Source organism: Symphalangus syndactylus, chromosome 5, assembly GCF_028878055.3.
Source record: "Symphalangus syndactylus isolate Jambi chromosome 5, NHGRI_mSymSyn1-v2.1_pri, whole genome shotgun sequence".
NCBI classification, from domain to species: Eukaryota; Metazoa; Chordata; class Mammalia; order Primates; family Hylobatidae; genus Symphalangus; species Symphalangus syndactylus.
In genome coordinates this window covers 31,609,264-31,627,137 of record NC_072427.2, presented here as the reverse complement: position 1 = coordinate 31,627,137, position 17,874 = coordinate 31,609,264, and the positions used below count along the sequence as shown (strand labels likewise).

The window sequence follows — 17,874 nt, the reverse complement described above, 5'->3', positions numbered from 1 at the left end:
ACCTCACATGACAAAAGCAACTCCCTCTGATGTGCCCTGCAGGATCTGTGCTGTTTGAAGGTCTAAAGATTTCACTATAAAAGTTACCTCTCCACCTTGCCTCCAAATCCCAGCCAAGGATGGATCCTGGCAAAGTTGAATGGGACAGGGGAATGGGAAGGTGGGCAGAGACCTGCAGGGTGGGGAGGTACAGGCATGGAGCAGCCATGGGAGCAGATCCTGGCCAGTGCCAGCCCCAGGGTAGAGCAGGACAGAATCACTGAGCCTGGCAGGCACTACAGGAAGGGTGGCTGGAGCAGGGATGGGCAGGATACACTAAAGTCCATAGGTACTCTGCCTTGCCTGCCCTCCTTCCCAGAGCCCACCCCCACCTCACCCCATAAGAGATTGATGGGGTAAAGGCACTGGTCTGGACTAAGGGGTTGTTCTCACCTTTATTTTAACTTTATGATGAAATTAAATGGATTATACATGGTAAATTTCAGAATCCACATAAAAGTACCTGGTGAGTGCCCAGCTCTGACCAGGGGCTCAGTAAATGTCAGCTCTGGGTTATTGCATTGACCCATCTGGTGCTGGGGCCACACTGAGTGGATGTCAGGGAGACAGGCTGTGGGGGAGGGAACTCCCTTGCAATTGTCCCTGCTTTCAGTACTGATGGGGGCACCTCTGGAGACCTCTCCCTTGATTTCATTACTTCTACTTCCTCTCCTAACTGGATTAGATGGCAGTCTATGAAATCCAGGGCATGGAGATTGGCTTTCTGCCTGGAAATGAGCAGAAATGTCATTATAGGTCCTGAATCAGCATCTCTCCGCAGCCCCAGGGGCCACCTGGTCTATGGGAAGGTGGTCTTTGCCCTGTATTTATGCTTTCCTTCATTCTCTCCTGCATTCATCCATCCATTCATCCACCCACCCATTCATCCATCCATCCAATATGCATTTTGTAGCTCTTCCTCTGCAGTCAATCTAGTGTTCAGCTGTTCTGAGAAGGAGACAGATGTGGTACTTTTTCCTATCTAAAACACATGGCCAGAAAACACTAAACCATCTGACTCAGATGCTACCCTGGGTGTCTTCATGTCAGTGGGGAGCCTCCAAGTGAAGCCTGCCGTCTGTGAGCCATAGCTACTGAGAGGACCAGGTGGGAGAGAGAGCCAGGCCTGATGCCCACAGACAAAACAGGCCCAGGAGTCTTGGTCATGAAGTGCAGTAGGTGGCCTGCCAAAGTCAGTCTCGGGGTCCCCCAGTGTCCCACTCTTCCCATTCCAAGAGTCTTGTTATAGCTGCCTTCTCTTTGGCATTGTCTATTTTGCATCCATTTGATGGGGAGTTGGGGGATATAGAGCCCAGACTTAGCCAAATGCCTCTGTGTACTTATGTGACTGTCCCTTACTCTATAGACACGGCCAGAAATGTCTTTGCATTAATGAATTTCTGCACAGCAAATTTCATTTGAAGGGGGCATAAAGGAATAATTACTTAAAGAATTTCAGTGGTAAAGTGAAGGGTCCTTGTCTCAATTCATTGAATTAGTATGCATGGACTTTCCTATAGAAGAACCACTTAAAAAGAGGCCCACCTGCACTCATTCCCTCTCTGGTTGTTCAGGGTCAAACACCTGGGCACCTCTAACTCAGAGCGCATCTGTACTGGTTGGCAGTGTGCCCATTGCTCTATTTATTTCTAGCACAAGACTCCAGACAGTGGAATAATTTGTCTGCTATGCAGCCAAGAGAGGATTCCAACAGCTGGTGCAGAGTGGAACTGGCTCACTTTTGAGGTCCCTGAAAACCCTAGGACTGCATGATTCTTTGAACAATGAGTATGTTTTAGAGATAACCATGAATTTCCAACAGGGCTTTAAAGTAACCCTTCCCCGAAGGGAGCACAGACATGTCCCTAAGCCCAAGGAACTTAAAATTTTATTAAAAAAAAACAAAAATAGCAGCCAGGCACAGTGGCTCATGCCTGTAATCCCAGCACTATGGGAGGCCGAGGCGGGTGGATCACAAGGTCAGGAGTTCAAGACCAGCCTGGCCAATATGGTGAAACCCCATCTCTACTAAAAATACAAAAAATTAGCCAGCTGTGGTGGCGGATGCCTGTAGTCCCAGCTACTCAGGAGGCTAAGGCAGGAGAATTACTTGAACCCGGGAGGTGGAGGTTGCAGTGAGCCGATATCATGGCACTCCAGCCCGGGCGAGACAGCGAGACTCTGTCTCAAAAAAAAAAAAAAAAAAGAAAAAGAAAAAGAAAAAAAAAAAGAAAAACAAAAATAGCAGGCAAGTCTGGAATTAGAGAGCAACGTGAAAGCACAGACAGCCAACTGCTAGACCAGAAGAACCCAGAAAACCTACAAGTCAGTGTAAGCTGAGACATCAAGGCGTCCTTGGGCGGTGGGGGTGCTGGTATTTGAGTGGCATCAGACTTTAGACACATGAGAGTGATAATCCTGCCAAGGGAGAAGGAGGAGAACAGGAAAAGAACATGGAGGGAGACAACGGGTCATCAGAATATACAGACAGGAGAGACTCTCTGCTTAATGGGTGGTAAGATTGAAGGATGATAGAGGAAATGAAATGGAAAATAGGTCTACATAGCAAAGGGTGTCAAAAGAGTGTAGGATTTTAGAAGCTGTTGTTACTGCACCAAGTGTGGGTGTCAGAGATGGCATAATTCATTTATTCTTCCACCAAAAATGTATTGAGTGCCTACAATGAGCCAGACACTAGGGATAGACAAGGTTCCTTGCTGACATGGGACTCACATCCTAGCATGGGCATTTGCAGAAGGGAGGTACAGTTAAGAAGTAAATGCATTTTTAAATTTTCTGGTAGAGTAAGTGCTATGAACCCAGTAAAATGGGATAAATGAATAGAGAGTGTATTGGAAGTGGGATTACTTTAGATAGAGTGGGTCTCTATCTCAAAGGGTAGGGACCTTCTGAGCAGATCACATCTGGGCTGAGACTTGAATGATAAGAAGGAGACAGCCGCGTAAGGATCCCTGAGGACCTCCAGGAAGAGAACAGCAAATGCCAAGGCCCTGAGGCAGGAGCGAGCTTGACTTGGAGGAACAGCAAGGGCCATGTATTTGGGGCCTGGTGAGCAAGGGGCAGATGGCAGGAGGTGTGCACGGGCCAGCCATGCAGGGCCTCCTGAGCCATGAGGAGGAGAGGCTTGGGGTGTAGAAGGTGTGCTTATGGTAGATGGGCACAGAGAAGGGGCCTGTCCTGAAGTTTCTCTGCACCTTCTCTTCTCAGAGACCAGAAAACTCGTTGACACCAAACAACAGCAAGGCTTTTCCTACCTTGGACCCCAAGATTCTAGATGAGAAGCTGGGAACCATCCAAGAGTCCTGGTCCAAGGACACAGTGAGCTCCACAATGGACTTGAGCATGTCCACTCCGTGGGAAGCAGAGGAGGAACCTCTGGTGCCTGAGATGTCCCGCAACACAGTAAGTGTCTCTCCCCAGGTGGGAAGGGCTGGGGCAGTGATGAGGCCATGGGAAGGGGACTTGACTGCCATCTGCAGGACTGGTTCATGCCTCAGGTGGCCAGTAGACCTCCCTCCCCTTAGGCACACTCTGCATGTGAGTTACCCCAAAGTCAAACTGCTGGGCGCTGTGGCTTCTTCATTTGCAGGGTCTCTTCACCTTTTGAGTGGAACTCCCGTGTAATTTCTTTCAAAACAAACCCGCGCAATACTTGTAAGCCAGGGTTCCATTTACGTGTGTAGACATCAGCTCAGAACTTCCTGAGGTGCATGGCCACTGGGTAGTGGGAAGCACCTTTAAGAGATTCGTTTTAGCTTGTAACAGGAGAAACTGGGGCTCAAAAAAAGAGGACACCGGCTGGGCACAGTGGCTCACGCCTTTAATCTCAGCTCTTTGGGAAGCCAAGGCGGGCGGATCACCTGAGGTCAGGAGTTTGAGACCAGCCTGACCAACATGGAGAAACCTCGTCTCTACTAAAAAAATACAAAATTAGCCGGGTGTGGTGATGCATGGCTGTAATTCCAGCTACTCAGGAGGCTGAGGCAGGAGAATCACTTGAACCCAGGAGGTGGAGGTTGCAGTGAGCCAAGATTGCGCCATTGCACTCCAGCCTGGGCAACAAAGCAAAACTCCATCTCAAAAAATAATAATAATAATAAAAGAAGACACCAATTTTGGTGACGAGTCTGTGTCCTTGATCATGGGAGCTGCTGTGTCTTCCTGTTGCCGGTTCAGCAGATGCTCAGGAAGGGCTGGTGGAGGTGGCCAAAGTGACATCCTAATTTGCTGAGGAGTCAGTGCTGGGTTTCAGCCCTTGATGCAGAGAGCTAAAGAATGGGCTACCAAAGAGACAGTCCAGGGAGGTGCCACCCAGTAACCGTGGCTGAATTATTGAGTGGCTTCCTCCCTTCTTCCACAGTGGGTCCCATGGGGAAAGCTGCTCTGGAAGATCTTGAGAAAAGGCCCCAGACAAGGCCACCAGTCCATAGGGAAGTTCAAGCCATCCTCCTCCCAGGACCTGACCTCCTCCACCAACAGCCTCCTCATCTTCCCCTGGCACTTCTGCACCTTTCTGGAACATGTCCCATTGGACAAATAGGAAGGCTGGCTGTCTGCTGGGCATGCCCAGGGTTCTTCCACATGAGCACCCCTGCCCCTCCTGGAACAGGGCCGTCCTGCTTAGGCACCACAGCACTCATGGGCCATCTTTACCATTTCCTCCTGTCACCTCTGGCCCTTGGGGAAACAGCCCTTGGGATCAACATCCAGCTCAGCCATAAACTGCACTGAAAATAAAGAAACTCTGTCTTTGGAGATTTGGGGCAGCATGAATAAACCACTTCTTCCTGCCCTTTCCACATCCTGGCCACGTGGTTCCCCCTTCTTGTGCCTCTAAGCAGAGGTAGTAAAGGAAAGAGAGGCCAGGTGCATGGCCTGCATCTGTAATCTCACCACTTGGGCAGGCCGAGGTGGGAGGATCGCTTGAGCCCAGAAGTTTGAGACCAGCCCTGGCAACATAGTGAGATACTGTCTCTACAAAAAAATTCAAAAAATTAGCTGGACATGTTGGTGATGTCTGTAGTCTCAGCTACTCAGGAACCTGAGGCAGGAGGATCACTTGAGCCTGGGAGGTCGAGGTTGCAATGAGCTATGACCGTGCCACTGTACTCCAGCCTGGGTGACAGAGCGAGACCCTGTCTCAAGAGAAAAACAAAATAAAAGAAAAAACAGGCCAGGAAAGAAAGAAAAGGGAAGGTGCTGTCACAGGGAAAGGCACACGGGAAGGGAGGAGAAAGAAGGCATCCCTCTCTGGTCTCAGCCCTGTGGAGGGCTCAGAGCAACCTCTCCTGCTCAGCTGCCCAGGGGGGGCCAACCAGCCAACCCTCTGCCCTCCACAAGCTAAGCCTCCACCTTCCCTCAAGGATGCAGACCTCAGCCCCTGACTCACACGACCTCTGGGAGCAGGAACCTCAAGCACCTCCTGGCTGGACAAGCCACTCACATCAGCCACTTGGGCACTGACATAGCACAACCAAGGAGGGGGAAGTACCCAGCCCCACTCCTAGTACTGGGCATGGCAGGGAGTCCTTCGTTTGGAGTCTGCTAGGTAAAGCATCCAAAGTCTGAACTGAGGTCATTAGGTCTGAGAGTCTGTATTATTTGAGAGAAACCAGATACAGATGTCTTAATACCATGGATTTGTTTGTGGGAAGTGAGACACAAATTGCTGGGGTGGGTTGGGTTGGAGTCTGCACTGTACTTACAAAACTTGATGATGATGGTGATGATGATGGTGATGATGATGGTGATGATGGTGATGATGATGGTGGAGGAGGAGCAGAGAGGGGAAAATAGAGTCGAGGAAGAAATGGCCTTTAAATATAGAATGAATCTGAGGGGTGGGCAATATAAACAATGTTTTCAACATCTGAAAGAATATTAGAATAACATGGGTAGCGGGCCAGTCTTGATTTTCTCTTAAGAATTAAACCAAAAGAGATGGGACCAGACTGCAGCTTGAGAAGTCAAGGTTAGCCATTAGGAGGAAGTGTTTTTTGGCTTCTTTGTTTGTTTGTTTGTTTTTGAGATGGAGTTTCGCTCTGGTTGTCCAGGCTGGAGTGCAATGGTGCGATCTCAGCTCACCACAACCTCTGCCTCCCGGGTTCAAGAGATTCTCCTGCCTCAGTCTCCCGAGTAGCTGGGATTACAGGCATGCAACACCCTGGCTGCTAATTTTGCTTTTTTTTTTTTTTTTTTTTTTTTTTGAGACTGAGTCTCACTCTGTCACCAGGCTGGAGTGCAGTGGTACAATCTCAGCTCATTGCAAACTCCGCCTCCCAGGTTCAAGTGATTCTTCTTCCTCAGCCTCTTGAGTAGCTGGGATTACAGGCGGGCACCACCATGCCCGGCTAATTTTTGTATTTTTAGTAGAGACAGGGTTTCACCATGTTGGCCAGGATGGTCTCTATCTCTTCACCTTGTGATCTGCCCCCCTTGGCCTCCCAAAGTGCTGGGATTACAGGCGTGAGCCACGGCACCCGCCCTGTATTTTCAGTAGAGACGGGGCTTCTCCATATTGGTCAGGCTGGTCTCGAACTCCCAGCCTCAGGTGATCTACCTGCCTCAGCCTCCCAAAGTGCTGAGATTACAGACGTGAGCCACCATGCCCAGCCAGGAGGAGGTGTTTTTGAGCAATGGTAACCATTGTGAGAGACAGAGGTGTGGGGAAAGAAGCAACCTGAGCATGCTAGGCTGGGATTCTGGGAGGCTCTGAGTGATACCCCGTACCCACAGACTGCAGAGGTGTTGTGAGCTGGGTCTTGACGGAGAACTCACTCAAGCATGCCCACCCTGGGCATCACCCCCAGCACTCCCATCAGTGGCTCATTCACCCAGAGAGAGTGTTTCTGGTCCCTCTACCCTCCCTCTTGCTGGACACCTGGTGAGGCCTTAAGGACTGGCTGCTAGCCCCGGTTTGCTATCGGGTTAGGGCCACTCAGCCACCACCATCCAGCCCTCGAACTAAAGAACACACTGACTTACTCACCTCTGGGCTCCAGAGCACTGGACAGGCCTGGTCCAAGACAGATGCTGGTGAATGCTTGTTGGGCAATGGAATAGAACCCCTGGCTAGACAGCAAGAGAATTAGAAAGAACCTTAGAAAGTATCTAGACTGATCCTCTCGTTTTACAAAGGGTGGCAATGAGGTGGCCCAGGGATGGGCAGGAATGGGCCTGCCCAAGGCTTCCTGACATGGCAATCTCATGCCGCCTTTCATCCAGCCAAGGAAATACTGGACGCTACAAAGGCCTGCATGCTCAGTCGACCTGGCACCATCGGGTTCCCCAGAGACTCACAGAGTATCCAGGGCAGTGGGTATGCCCCTCTCCCTTATCCATCCCACTCTGTTCCAGGCACCCCGTCCCTCCTTATTCCTGACTCTTGGCTACGTCCTTGTTTATCCTCTCACCCCTGGTTCAGTCCCCCAACTCATCATTTCTCTCTCTCACTGCCTCTCTCACTCGCCTTCTCGCTCGCACTCTCTCAGTCTCCTCAGATTTACCAGGCTGGCTATTTCTACCTCTGACACTTTGCCCTAGTTGGGGCCTAGAGACCCAGCCCCCAGCCCCAGCTCCTACCCACTGGCCAGGGCCCAGAAGGATCATGGCAGGACCCAGACACACATGTTCACGTGGCCGGTAGATCCCAGTTACAGGCAATAGAACGTGGGTGGGTAGCAACAGTGTACGGCTCCATGACAAGCACAGGTAGCCTAGCTGTGTAGCAATGGGTCACTGTTCCATAGCAACCAAACAAAATTACATAGCAATGGATGAACTCAAGCGACCATGAGGCACAGTGACAAGCAATCGAACGTGGCCGTGGAGCAGTGGAGTGTCGTTGCATAACAATAGACCCAAGCCGTAGAATCATGTCACACAGCCCTGCACTGCAGGAGGGCGCAATCATAGGAATGAGTACGGAGCACAGTGTGGAAGACATGGGCAGACGTATAGAGTAGTAGCACTGGGACACAACTGAGTAGCAATGGCACGGTCACAGTGTGTGTGGCTCCTGGACATGCGGCCAGGGAGCGGTGGCCGTCAGCAGGTCCCAGGGCTGGAGCAGCAGGTGCCAGCGACATGGCAGTGGTTGTGTTGTAGTCAAATGAAGAACCGCCTCCCTCATGCTGGGCCGTTGTCTCCGGCTGAGCCTCTTGGCCTCCTCTGATTTCCGGAGTGTGTTTGTCTATATCCAGTCTCATCATGCATTCCCCAGAGCCCGAAAAACAATTTTATCTCTGATTCCCTTCAGATCCTGCTTCAGCTTAATAGGAAATTGAACATTTTCTGGAGAGAAAAGCACCTTGGGAATAGATGAGAGTGGAGAAGAGGAGGTCTATGCCTCTCTGTGCGATGCTGCCTGCTGCCCCTGGCCCTGCCTGTCCCATCCCCATGGCTCACTAAGCCCACTGCGACTCCCTGCCCCTGGATGTGCCCTTGATCTACCTCATTCCCAAGCTGCAACCCAACCATTTCTTCTCACCTTGGAACACTTAGTTTTGATGCAGGCCTTTCAAGTTCCATTTGGTCAACATGGTGCAAAACTCTGGTCCTGGGTGGGCCCACCAAGGTCAAGGTCCCATGGGTATGGTCTTGGGTCGAGTGTAGGGCCTCAGGCAGAGGTAGAGGAAGCCTTGTCTCCCTTCTGAGCAGCTCAGGAAGCCATTGGGAAGAGGTAAGCCTTTAAGTGAGTATGAAGAGTGAGGTGTTAAGGTTCATCCTGAACATGGCAACTCTCCAAATAGTCAACAACCTGCGAGCATCTGCCCTCTACTCTGGGCACCCTGAGCCCACCTCACACGGAGCCAGGCCATGTCTCCCGATGCCAGGAGGGGAGCAGGTAAGGCGAGGGGGCTCCATGCCACCTCTGGATGGACCGACTTCCACCACAAAGGGCTTCTGAAATACCTAGTGTGTGCCTGGACTCCCCATTCCTCCAGCCTGTCAGAAAACCAGAACTCTCCACCCTGCCATGTGCCCAGCCCTGTGTCCAGCTGGGGCAGGGACATGGGGACAAAGAGGCCAAGGACCTCAGCTCTGAGAATTCCCCAGTGGACAGGAGCAAGCCATACCCAGGGAGACGATTAGTGGCACAGAGTACGCACACAGTAAATATTTGGTGGGGGATGAACAGGCAAAGGAGGGGCATGGTTGGAACAATGTAGCTTTTTAACTGCCACACTTACCCAGCACTCCTGGACACACCTAGTGAGCCCTCAGTGAATGAGAGAGAGTTGGGGAGGTGGTGGATAGGGGGAGAGGCAGGCAAGGAAGTCTTCCTGGAAGAGGCAGGCTATGCTTTGGATAAAGAAAGGCAGATGTGCTCATTTACTATGCAAGAAGTGTGTATTCAGTGTTGTTTCCAGCACAGAAATTCAAGCACAGGGTTGCTTCCCTCCTCTTCCTGTCTCTTTCCCTGTCTCTCCTGCTGTTGCTCTCTCTCTCTCTCTCTCTTTTTCTCCCTCCCCCCTCTCTCTCTCCACCTGTCTCTCCTTCTCTCTCTCTCTCTGCCTCCTGTTTCTCTCTCTCCTTCTGCCTTGCTCAGAGGAGATTTGTGGCAGACCAGAGGGCCCTCATACCAGGAGATGAATAATTGACAAGGGTTGTTAAAAGATTCAGTGGAGTTTTTCCAACCTCCTCACACTGGAATAACTCATTTCTTTCATTCTGTCTTTGAAAGCCTTTCCCCCTCCCTCCACCTGTCTCCTCCACATCCCCGCCCCCTCTGAGCATACCGCTTTTGTTTCTCTTCCTTTCTTGAGTCTGCTGGACCCTAGAATGATTCAGCCTTAATCCCTCAGTTTCTCTAAATTCCCTTCCCCAGCTGTCCCCACCCCACTTACCCTGCTCCGGAGGTGTAGGTTGACTTCAGCGGAGACAGCCCCAGGTCATGAGTGCAGAGAGGAAGGAGGACCAGGGAAGCTGTGGCTTCTCCCAAGTCCCAGTGTGCCAGAGGTGGGCTCCGTCCTCAGAAAGGCAAGCCTCCCAGCACAGGGACCCCTTTCCTCGCAGGCAGGCGGAGAGGTGCTCTGGGGACGCTGGGTGACCATGTGCCTTGGTTTCTCCATCTCAGCATGCTGCTTACCCTACCCTACCTGCCCCTCAGGACCAGATGGGAGAGGTGAGGCCCCCCAGAAAGGGCAGCTGGCCGTGTAGCAGAGACACCCTGAGCCTGGTCCTTTCTTTCCGGTTGGCATGGCCCTGCGGTGACCACCCATCCCTGCCTGTCCAGGACTGAGGGGTTTCCAGACTATGAGGTATTCAGTGCTTAAACCAAGACAGTCCTAGGCAAACCTGGATGGGGACCACCCTACATGGCACAGAAACCTCCCCTGCCCCAGGTCTGCCCCACTGGTGGTTTCCTCACTCTCTACCCTGTCAGCCTCCCTCATCCACAGGGCACACTCCTCCTGCCCAGTCTGGCCCAGCTCCGTGCTGTCCCTGCACTCATAGTGCTCCCACTGCTCCTGCAAGTGACCTTGAACTTCCTTCCCCTCTCTGGGCCCCAGTTCCTGCCTCTGACAGCACAGGAGGTTGGAGCAGATGTTCCTGAGTGCCCTAAGGCTCCTTCACCGTGGCTGGAGCCTTGGTCCTGCCCCCAGACCCACACCCAAGATGGGGTCTGTAGCCTGGTGAGGCCGACAGCAGTCAGACCCGGCCTCCACTCCTCAGCACCACCTGGTGGCAGGTGATGAACTCTGAGCAGGAGTCTTTTGAGGCTGCCAGCAGCAGTCACCAGGGAAGGGACTTGGAGCGCCCCTGCACACTGCCCACGTTGGTGGCAACAAGCAGCAGGAACATCAGCCTAGGGTGGTGACATTGCAAAGCCCTGAGAGCCTGGGATTGGCCCCCAGGAGCAGGAATAAGCAGGCCCCCCAGGGCCACTAGTTCAGGCACCAAGCCCAGCCTGGGAGCAGGGTCGCCCAGGGCCTGGGAGTATAAGAGGACCCAGGCCCCAGATCCTTTGGAACCAAGAGAGGCTGAGGAACTACAAGAGAAACAGGGAGTGAGACAGAGACAAAGAGAGCAGAGCCAACCAGGACCCACCCAACGGCCTCCAAACAGACGCCCTTGACTCAGTGTCCCCTTCAGGCCATCCCACACCAGCCACAAGACACGTTCTCAAAACACTGGCCACCCCAGCCTTCCTGCTGCTGCACCCCCCCCCTCAGTCTTCGTAGCCCCTGACTCTGCTGCCCAGCGTGACTGCCCCATTTGCTGGGTTTGTCCTCTCTCCCAGTCACCTCTCCAAGCAGCCCTGTTCTGTGCAGCACACACTCACGAGCTCCTGCCCAGGCCCAGGTCCCCACAGGCAGGAAGGCTTCTCAGGGCCACAGGCCTCCTCAGCTCCTCTCCTGCACTCCTGCAGGCCCTGAGCTGGGAGCACCACATTCTGACAGGGGCTGGAGGGGGTCCTACAAATAAATACTTAAGACAGGGCAACAGAGCTGAACCATGGCTGAGAACACTCACCAGCTCTTCTCCCCTTCCTGTCCCTCCCCCAACTCTGACCTTTTTCTCTCCAATTCCTAAACACAGTCACACACAGTGCTTACCAAGCATTTTAGCAAGGAAGGGAGGGAGGGAGAGGAGAAGGGTAGAAAGGAAGAAATAAGGATCACATCCCATATGTGTCTGTTACCTCCCTCTGCAGACCCCTCCGCTCAACTGCGTAGCTCTTGCAGGTTTGTGTTCCATCTCCACCACTCAGGAGCTGTGTGACCTTGGATAAATCACTCTACCTCTCTGATCCTGTCTCCTCATTGTTAAGTGAAGGGAATACTGTCATCCTGTCCACCTCTTGAGACTATGGGGAGGATTAACAAGAGAATGAGGGGCAGTGTGTTGGAAACTGTAAAGGGCTGTCCACTTTGCAGGAGACTTAATAGTCACTGTGTTCATGGGGCCCTGCAATCAAGGCTGAGAATAAAAAGGAAGCAAAAATCCCCCAGGCCTCTCCCTCTGACCCTCTCTCCGGCAGGGCTGTTCCCAGACCCCTGACCCACTTCTCCTCCCTCCTTCCCCCATCCCTCCAAGTCTCAGCGGGCCATTCTCCTCCTCCATCCATCACCTGAGACTAAAGAGATTAATAAACGAGACTCATAACTCAGCTGCTGGGATGCAGCAGATATTTACGGCTCCGTTTCAATTTGCAGAGAGATTAAGTGTTTGTCGATTTATTGTCTCTTGGTGTGTGCAAGCGGCTGAGCAAGGCCCCCTGCAGGCCAGTCCCCTCCCCAACTCCACATGCCCCGCTCATGTGTGTGGGCGCCTCGCCTCCCATCCCCAGCCCCCGGCCCTGGAGCTGGTGGGGAGCCTGGTGCTGCTCTGCCAGGCAAAGCTATGGGCCACTCGGGTGGGCCTGTCTTCCTGACCGACTTGGCCAGGTACCTAAGCTGATTTAGAGGGCCCACTCACTCGCTTCCAGCCTTGTCCCTCCCCACCTGGCCAGGTAAATGTGCCCCAGATCCCAAGTTCCACACTTCTAGAACACTCCGTCGGTACCCAAGACCCCCAAATGGGCCTGAACACCTGCTTCTGCTTCTTCTTCTTCTTCCTTTTTTTTTTTTTTTTAAAGACAGAGTCTTGCTCTGTCACCCAGGCAGGAGTAGTGCAATGGTGTGATCTCAACTCACTGCAACCTCCACCTCCCAGGTTCAAGTGATTCTTCTGTTTCAGCCTCCCAAGTAGCTGGGATTACAGACACCCGCCACCATGCCCGGCTAACTTTTGTGTTTTTAGTAGAGACAAAGTTTCACCATGTTGGCGAGGCTGGTCTCAAACTCCTGATCTCAAGTGATCCACCCGCCTCGCCCTCCCAAAGTGCTGGGATTGCAGGTGTGAGCCACCACGCCTGGCCTGAACCTGCTTCTGAGGACTATGCAAGCTTAAATCTACACTTCTAAGGGTTGAATACTTTTGCAGGGGTGCACCCTGAGGCCCAAGAAGCGATGGCTGTCTGCAGAGGGCACTTGCTGGAAGCCTCCATTTCTGTTCTTGTACTGGGCACTACAGACATTAGGGGTGGGCCTGGAGAGGGGAGGCTTCCATAGAGAAAGCCCCCCAGCCTAACTGGGGAGAAGTCTGCAAAGGCCAAGGGAAGTGAGACAGCATGAAAAGGAGCATCACCCAGGGGCTAAGGGGGAAGTACTCAAACCCCAAGGATAAGCGGTGCTGCCAGAGCCAAGAAGGGGCCACATGAGCACAGGGAGCAAAAGTGTCTGGTGCCCTCAACCTCCTCAGACCCCCAGCTGTCTCTCCCTTCCCTGTTGACTTTGTATTCTGGCACATGCACCTACTCATTCATTCATGCATTCATTCATTTGTTCGACTGGGGTTTTGAGCATCTACTCTGTGCCAAGTCTGGTTATCTCGCCCCACAGATTCCTCTACTCATTTGTGCAGCCCCAGTAGGTATGAGTCCCATTTCCACCACCCAAGAGCTGTGTGGCCTTGAAAAAAATCACTCGACCTCTCTGATCCTGTCTCTTCATTGTTAAGTAGAGGAAATACTCTCCCCGCCTCTTGAGGCTTTTCAGAGGACTAACAGGAGAGTGGATGGCAATGCATTGGAAACTGTCAAGGGCCGTCCACTTTGGCATTTTGCAGGAGGCTTATTAATAGTCACTGTGTTCATGGGATCCCTTGAGACTGAGGGGGATGATGGGAGGCAGCACAACTCACCCAGGCCTCTCCCTCTGACCCCCTCTCCAGAAGTTCACCTCCAAGATACGTGACAGTCACATAAAGATAATTCCGTACAAGGGTCCCTGTCTTCAAGAAGTCCCAATTCAGCAGGGAGACACATCAATAATGGCTGGAGGAAGATGTGGTCAGGACTGGGGCTCAGGGTCCTCAGGGGATTGTGGGAGCACAGAGGGGGTCTACCTAATCCTAACCCCCATCCACTCCCACCCCAGGCAGCGCACACTTTCTACAGAATGCCGGGGTAGTCTGCAGATGTCACTGTGATAAGCAAGAGAGAAAAGCCAACCAAGCATCAGTGGCGGTTAGCATGAAACCATAACAGATCTTTGGTTTGTTGGTGGAAGGGAAATGAAATTCCTCTCGTTCCTGCAAGAGGAATCTGTTGATCTGTTGAGTGGGAATTACTAGTTAGTGTGTGTGTGCCTGTCTCTTCAGGCCTGGCCTTGGGGGTCTCACTAAAAGGCACTGTGGGGCCCCAGGGCTAGTCCCTTCCCTGTCTGGACCTCAGTTTCTCTGTCTGTATTAATGGAGTGAATGCCTCCCTCCAGTGAGGGATGAGAAAGTCTTAGCGGTGTGGAGGAAAGAACGGATGGGATGGGTGGAGTAGTAGACTGGTCAAATCAGGGCCTGCCCTAAGTACTCAGAAGATCAGGCTCAGAGGAGATGAGAACGAGGTCACTCCGGGCAGAGGCCACCCAGAGAGAGAGAAAATTTACTGCAGAGAGAGTGTTGGGCAGGAGGAGCATCAGGAGACATGGAGTCAGTTCTTACTTGAGGAGTCAGCCTGACTGACCCCTCCCCTCCTGGGCCTCCGTCTCCCCTCCTGTGGAGTGAGGAGCCTGGTCTTGACAATTTCCTCTTTCAGCCCAGCAAACAAGGCAGGCAGAGGCAGGACAGCCTCCTGGCGCTGCTCCTTAGTGAGATGGCCGGTGCTGCCGGGTCTTGCTGTCCATCCTTAATTAAATGCTGGGTGGGCGAGGCAGGAGTGGAGCGCTCTCGGTAACTAAAGCCAAGATGATGAGGCCATAAATTGCTGAGGGCTTGAATCATCGATTGATGAGGGTGAGGTACACTATAGAACCAGGAGCAACTGAGAGAAAGAGTTGCTAACCTGGGAAATGGGGCTGGTCCCTTCTGCACTCTGCAAGCACCAGCCCAACCTTAGCACTCATTTTAATAACACTCAGTGTTCCCATCAAGATTCACTGAGCTCTTACTCTGCACCCAGAACTTTGGTCATAATCTCATGTAATCCTCCCTCCAGCCTGAAAAGGAACATACAATTATCATCCCCACTTTATAGGAGAGGAACCTGCTGATAGCACAATAACCCTCCCAGGGCCACCAGACAAGACCGAGGGGGAGTCTTGGTCCAACACATGTCGGGGGTCTCCAGCCCAGTGCCTGAGCCTTGGCGGAGCCTGGTGACTCGGAAGTCAGGAGCCTGGTGAGCTTGACTCACCATCTTCCCAGCCTATCCTGGAGGAAGAGCTGCCTCAGTTTCCTAGTAAACACCAAGACAAGCTCTGTGGCTGCAGGCCCCCCCACCGAGGCCCACCTGGAACATTTGAGAGTACAAGCAAGGCCTACATACCATATGTCCAAACCCCAGGTAATCAAAATATAAATCAAGCAGAAGCTAGCAAACTCCTAAATATGTTTCATTCCTCTACCTCGATAAATATACCTTATGAACAACCTCAAAGAATTCTCAGCTTCCACACTGGCCCCTGGCAGCGTGGGGAGAGCCACTCCCAGGTCCCCACCCCTCAACCCCATCCGCCCCCTTTTCTTCTCACACAGCTCAATTTCAGTCCCACACCTATGAGACTTCGCGGGCTCTTTCGAGTGCATAAGGGTATACTGCCACCTTCAGGAGGACAGGCCCTGGAAGCAGGGGAGTGCTAGGATCCCAGTTACCCAGGGTGAGGTCTAAAGCGGGCACAGGCTCTGGGTGGGCACGTCCCCCTTGGGACCACCAACTCCTCACCCGATGGGAAGGATTGTACCCCGAAGAGGGCCAAAGCAGGACCTTTCAACCCACGGGGCCCAGGGCTGCAGCCCCTCTTGTCCAGGGCTAAAGGCAGAACTGTCCCTCCCCCAACCTTCACCACTCGCTTGGTGACTCTACCAGGGTGCACTCCTGAGTTCAGATTAAATGTTTTTCAGTACAATCCAATTTCCTCCTAACACACGGACTAGAAAAGCCCAGTCCATGTGTGCAGACACACACACACACACACACACACATTTGGTGCTAAATATCCAATCAAGTCCGCAGATAATAGAGACCAGCCAGTTCACTCCCAGTTTAATCAGATAAAATACTCATTCATCGGCTCCTGCCAGAGCTGCCGTCCCCTCCTTAGGGCGGAGTCGAGGGGGCGGGGAGGGCCTGTGGGGGAAGGGGCTGAGACCCGAGTGGCTTGAGCATGTGGGCTGCGCCTTTAAATCTTCAAGGAGGGGGGACAGCGTTGCCCACGGGGGACTAATTATCCTTCAGCCTTTAGCCAGCTCTTACTCAAACAGACAAAAGGGGGCTCAGCATCTCTGGTGGCACTGAGCCTCTGCAGCAGAATTTTTTTCACTCTCAGATATGCAAATCTACCTCCACGGGGTGGACCCTGGGGTTGAGCTGCGGAGGGGCTCAGGGATTTGGAAGGGCCAAGAAGGGCAATGACAGCTGGACCCTCTCAGAGGACTAGTTTGGGACTGGAGGCATCTCACTCTTCCTCCTCAGGCTGGGTAGGGAGCCATTCAGTAGGGAGCTGCCACGCTGGTAGGGAGGGTCCTGTGGAGGCCAAGATGAAGACCCCACCCTCCTGCCTTCTCCTGTATGTGGGTGGGGGGCTCCTGTGGAGGGCCAGTGGGCTCACTCAGAGAGCTGGCTCAGGATCTGGGAGCTGACCGTCCAGATGGGGCCCTCCTGCCCACCTCAGCCTCCCTCCTCCTAGGACACAGCCACCAGGTGACCTGTCCCAAGCCCAAATCTAGACATGCTACCCCCTGCCCTGAACCCGTGCACAGTTCCCTCGCCTGCAGCAGGAGCCCCTCAGCCTGATGGGCGCTGGGGCTTCTGAAGCCCCTGCCTCAAGCCTTTACCTGAACCCAAAATATTCTACCCATGCTCAGTGGCAGTGGTGCCTCCTCCCAGCTCCAGGCCTGTGCTCCCGGCTCACTCCACTTTGTACCCCTGCCCCACCTCCACTCCAGGTGCCTGGCATGCAGTGGGTGCTCAGTAAGTGTGTTCCCACTGAATGCATAGAATGCCCCTTCCTGAGCAGCTTGGTGGCCCAGGGGTGGTCTGGATCACAGAGGTGTTTGCCTCCTACTCAGCTCCCGGCCAGCACCTATAGGAACCTCAGTCTCTTTAGCTGGGAAAGGGGGACAGTGCTAGCCCTTACCCCCAGGCTGGCTGTGAAAACCTCACAGTGCCTGGAGTGGCTCTGTGAGCCATGAAGAGCTTCTGGCACCTTTTTTTCCACAGTGGGGAGTGAAGAACACAGTGTAGGAGAGTGCAGAGGGTCTGGGAACAAGATTCCATCTCTCTCGGTCCCTCCAAGACCCACATCTTACACCACTATTGGCCATTCCCTCAGGGAATCTATTTATCCACTACAAATAGATCTGTGCCCCACCCATTCCAGACCCCCCAAGTCCTCTACCAGCCATCTCAACAGAACAGCCTGGACTTTAAGTATGAAGGGAACTTAAAAACTCTGAGGGAAGCTGGCACAGTGGTTCACACCTGTAATCCCAGCACTTTGGGAGGGTGAGGCAGGCGGATCACTTGAGACCAGGAGCTTGAGACCAGCCTAGGTAACATAGCGAGACACCATCTCCACAAAAATTTTTTAAAAATTAACCAAGCATGGTGACACGTGCCTGTAATCCTAGCTACTTGGGAGACTGAGGTGGGAAAATTGCTTGAGCCTAAGAGGTTGAGGCTGCAGTGAGCCATGTTCCCACCACTGCACTCCAGCCTGGATGACAGAGTGAGAACCTGACTCAAACAAAATAAAAACAAAAACAACTCTGGGAAGATGTTTAGGAGGCAGGACTGGAGATGTGCTTGGTGCAGAAGGTCTGGCTAGTCAGAAT

The 17,874-nt window shown here is 52.8% G+C and overlaps 1 protein-coding gene across 1 annotated transcript in view; it reads left to right on the top strand.

Moving 5' to 3' along the window:
• Positions 1 to 17,874, top strand: part of CCDC33 (coiled-coil domain containing 33) — a 101,380-nt gene that overhangs the window by 56,917 nt on the left and 26,589 nt on the right. The window contains 1 exon segment of the mRNA XM_063638761.1: positions 3,268 to 3,462. Within this exon segment, the coding sequence (XP_063494831.1) occupies positions 3,268 to 3,462 (195 nt within the window).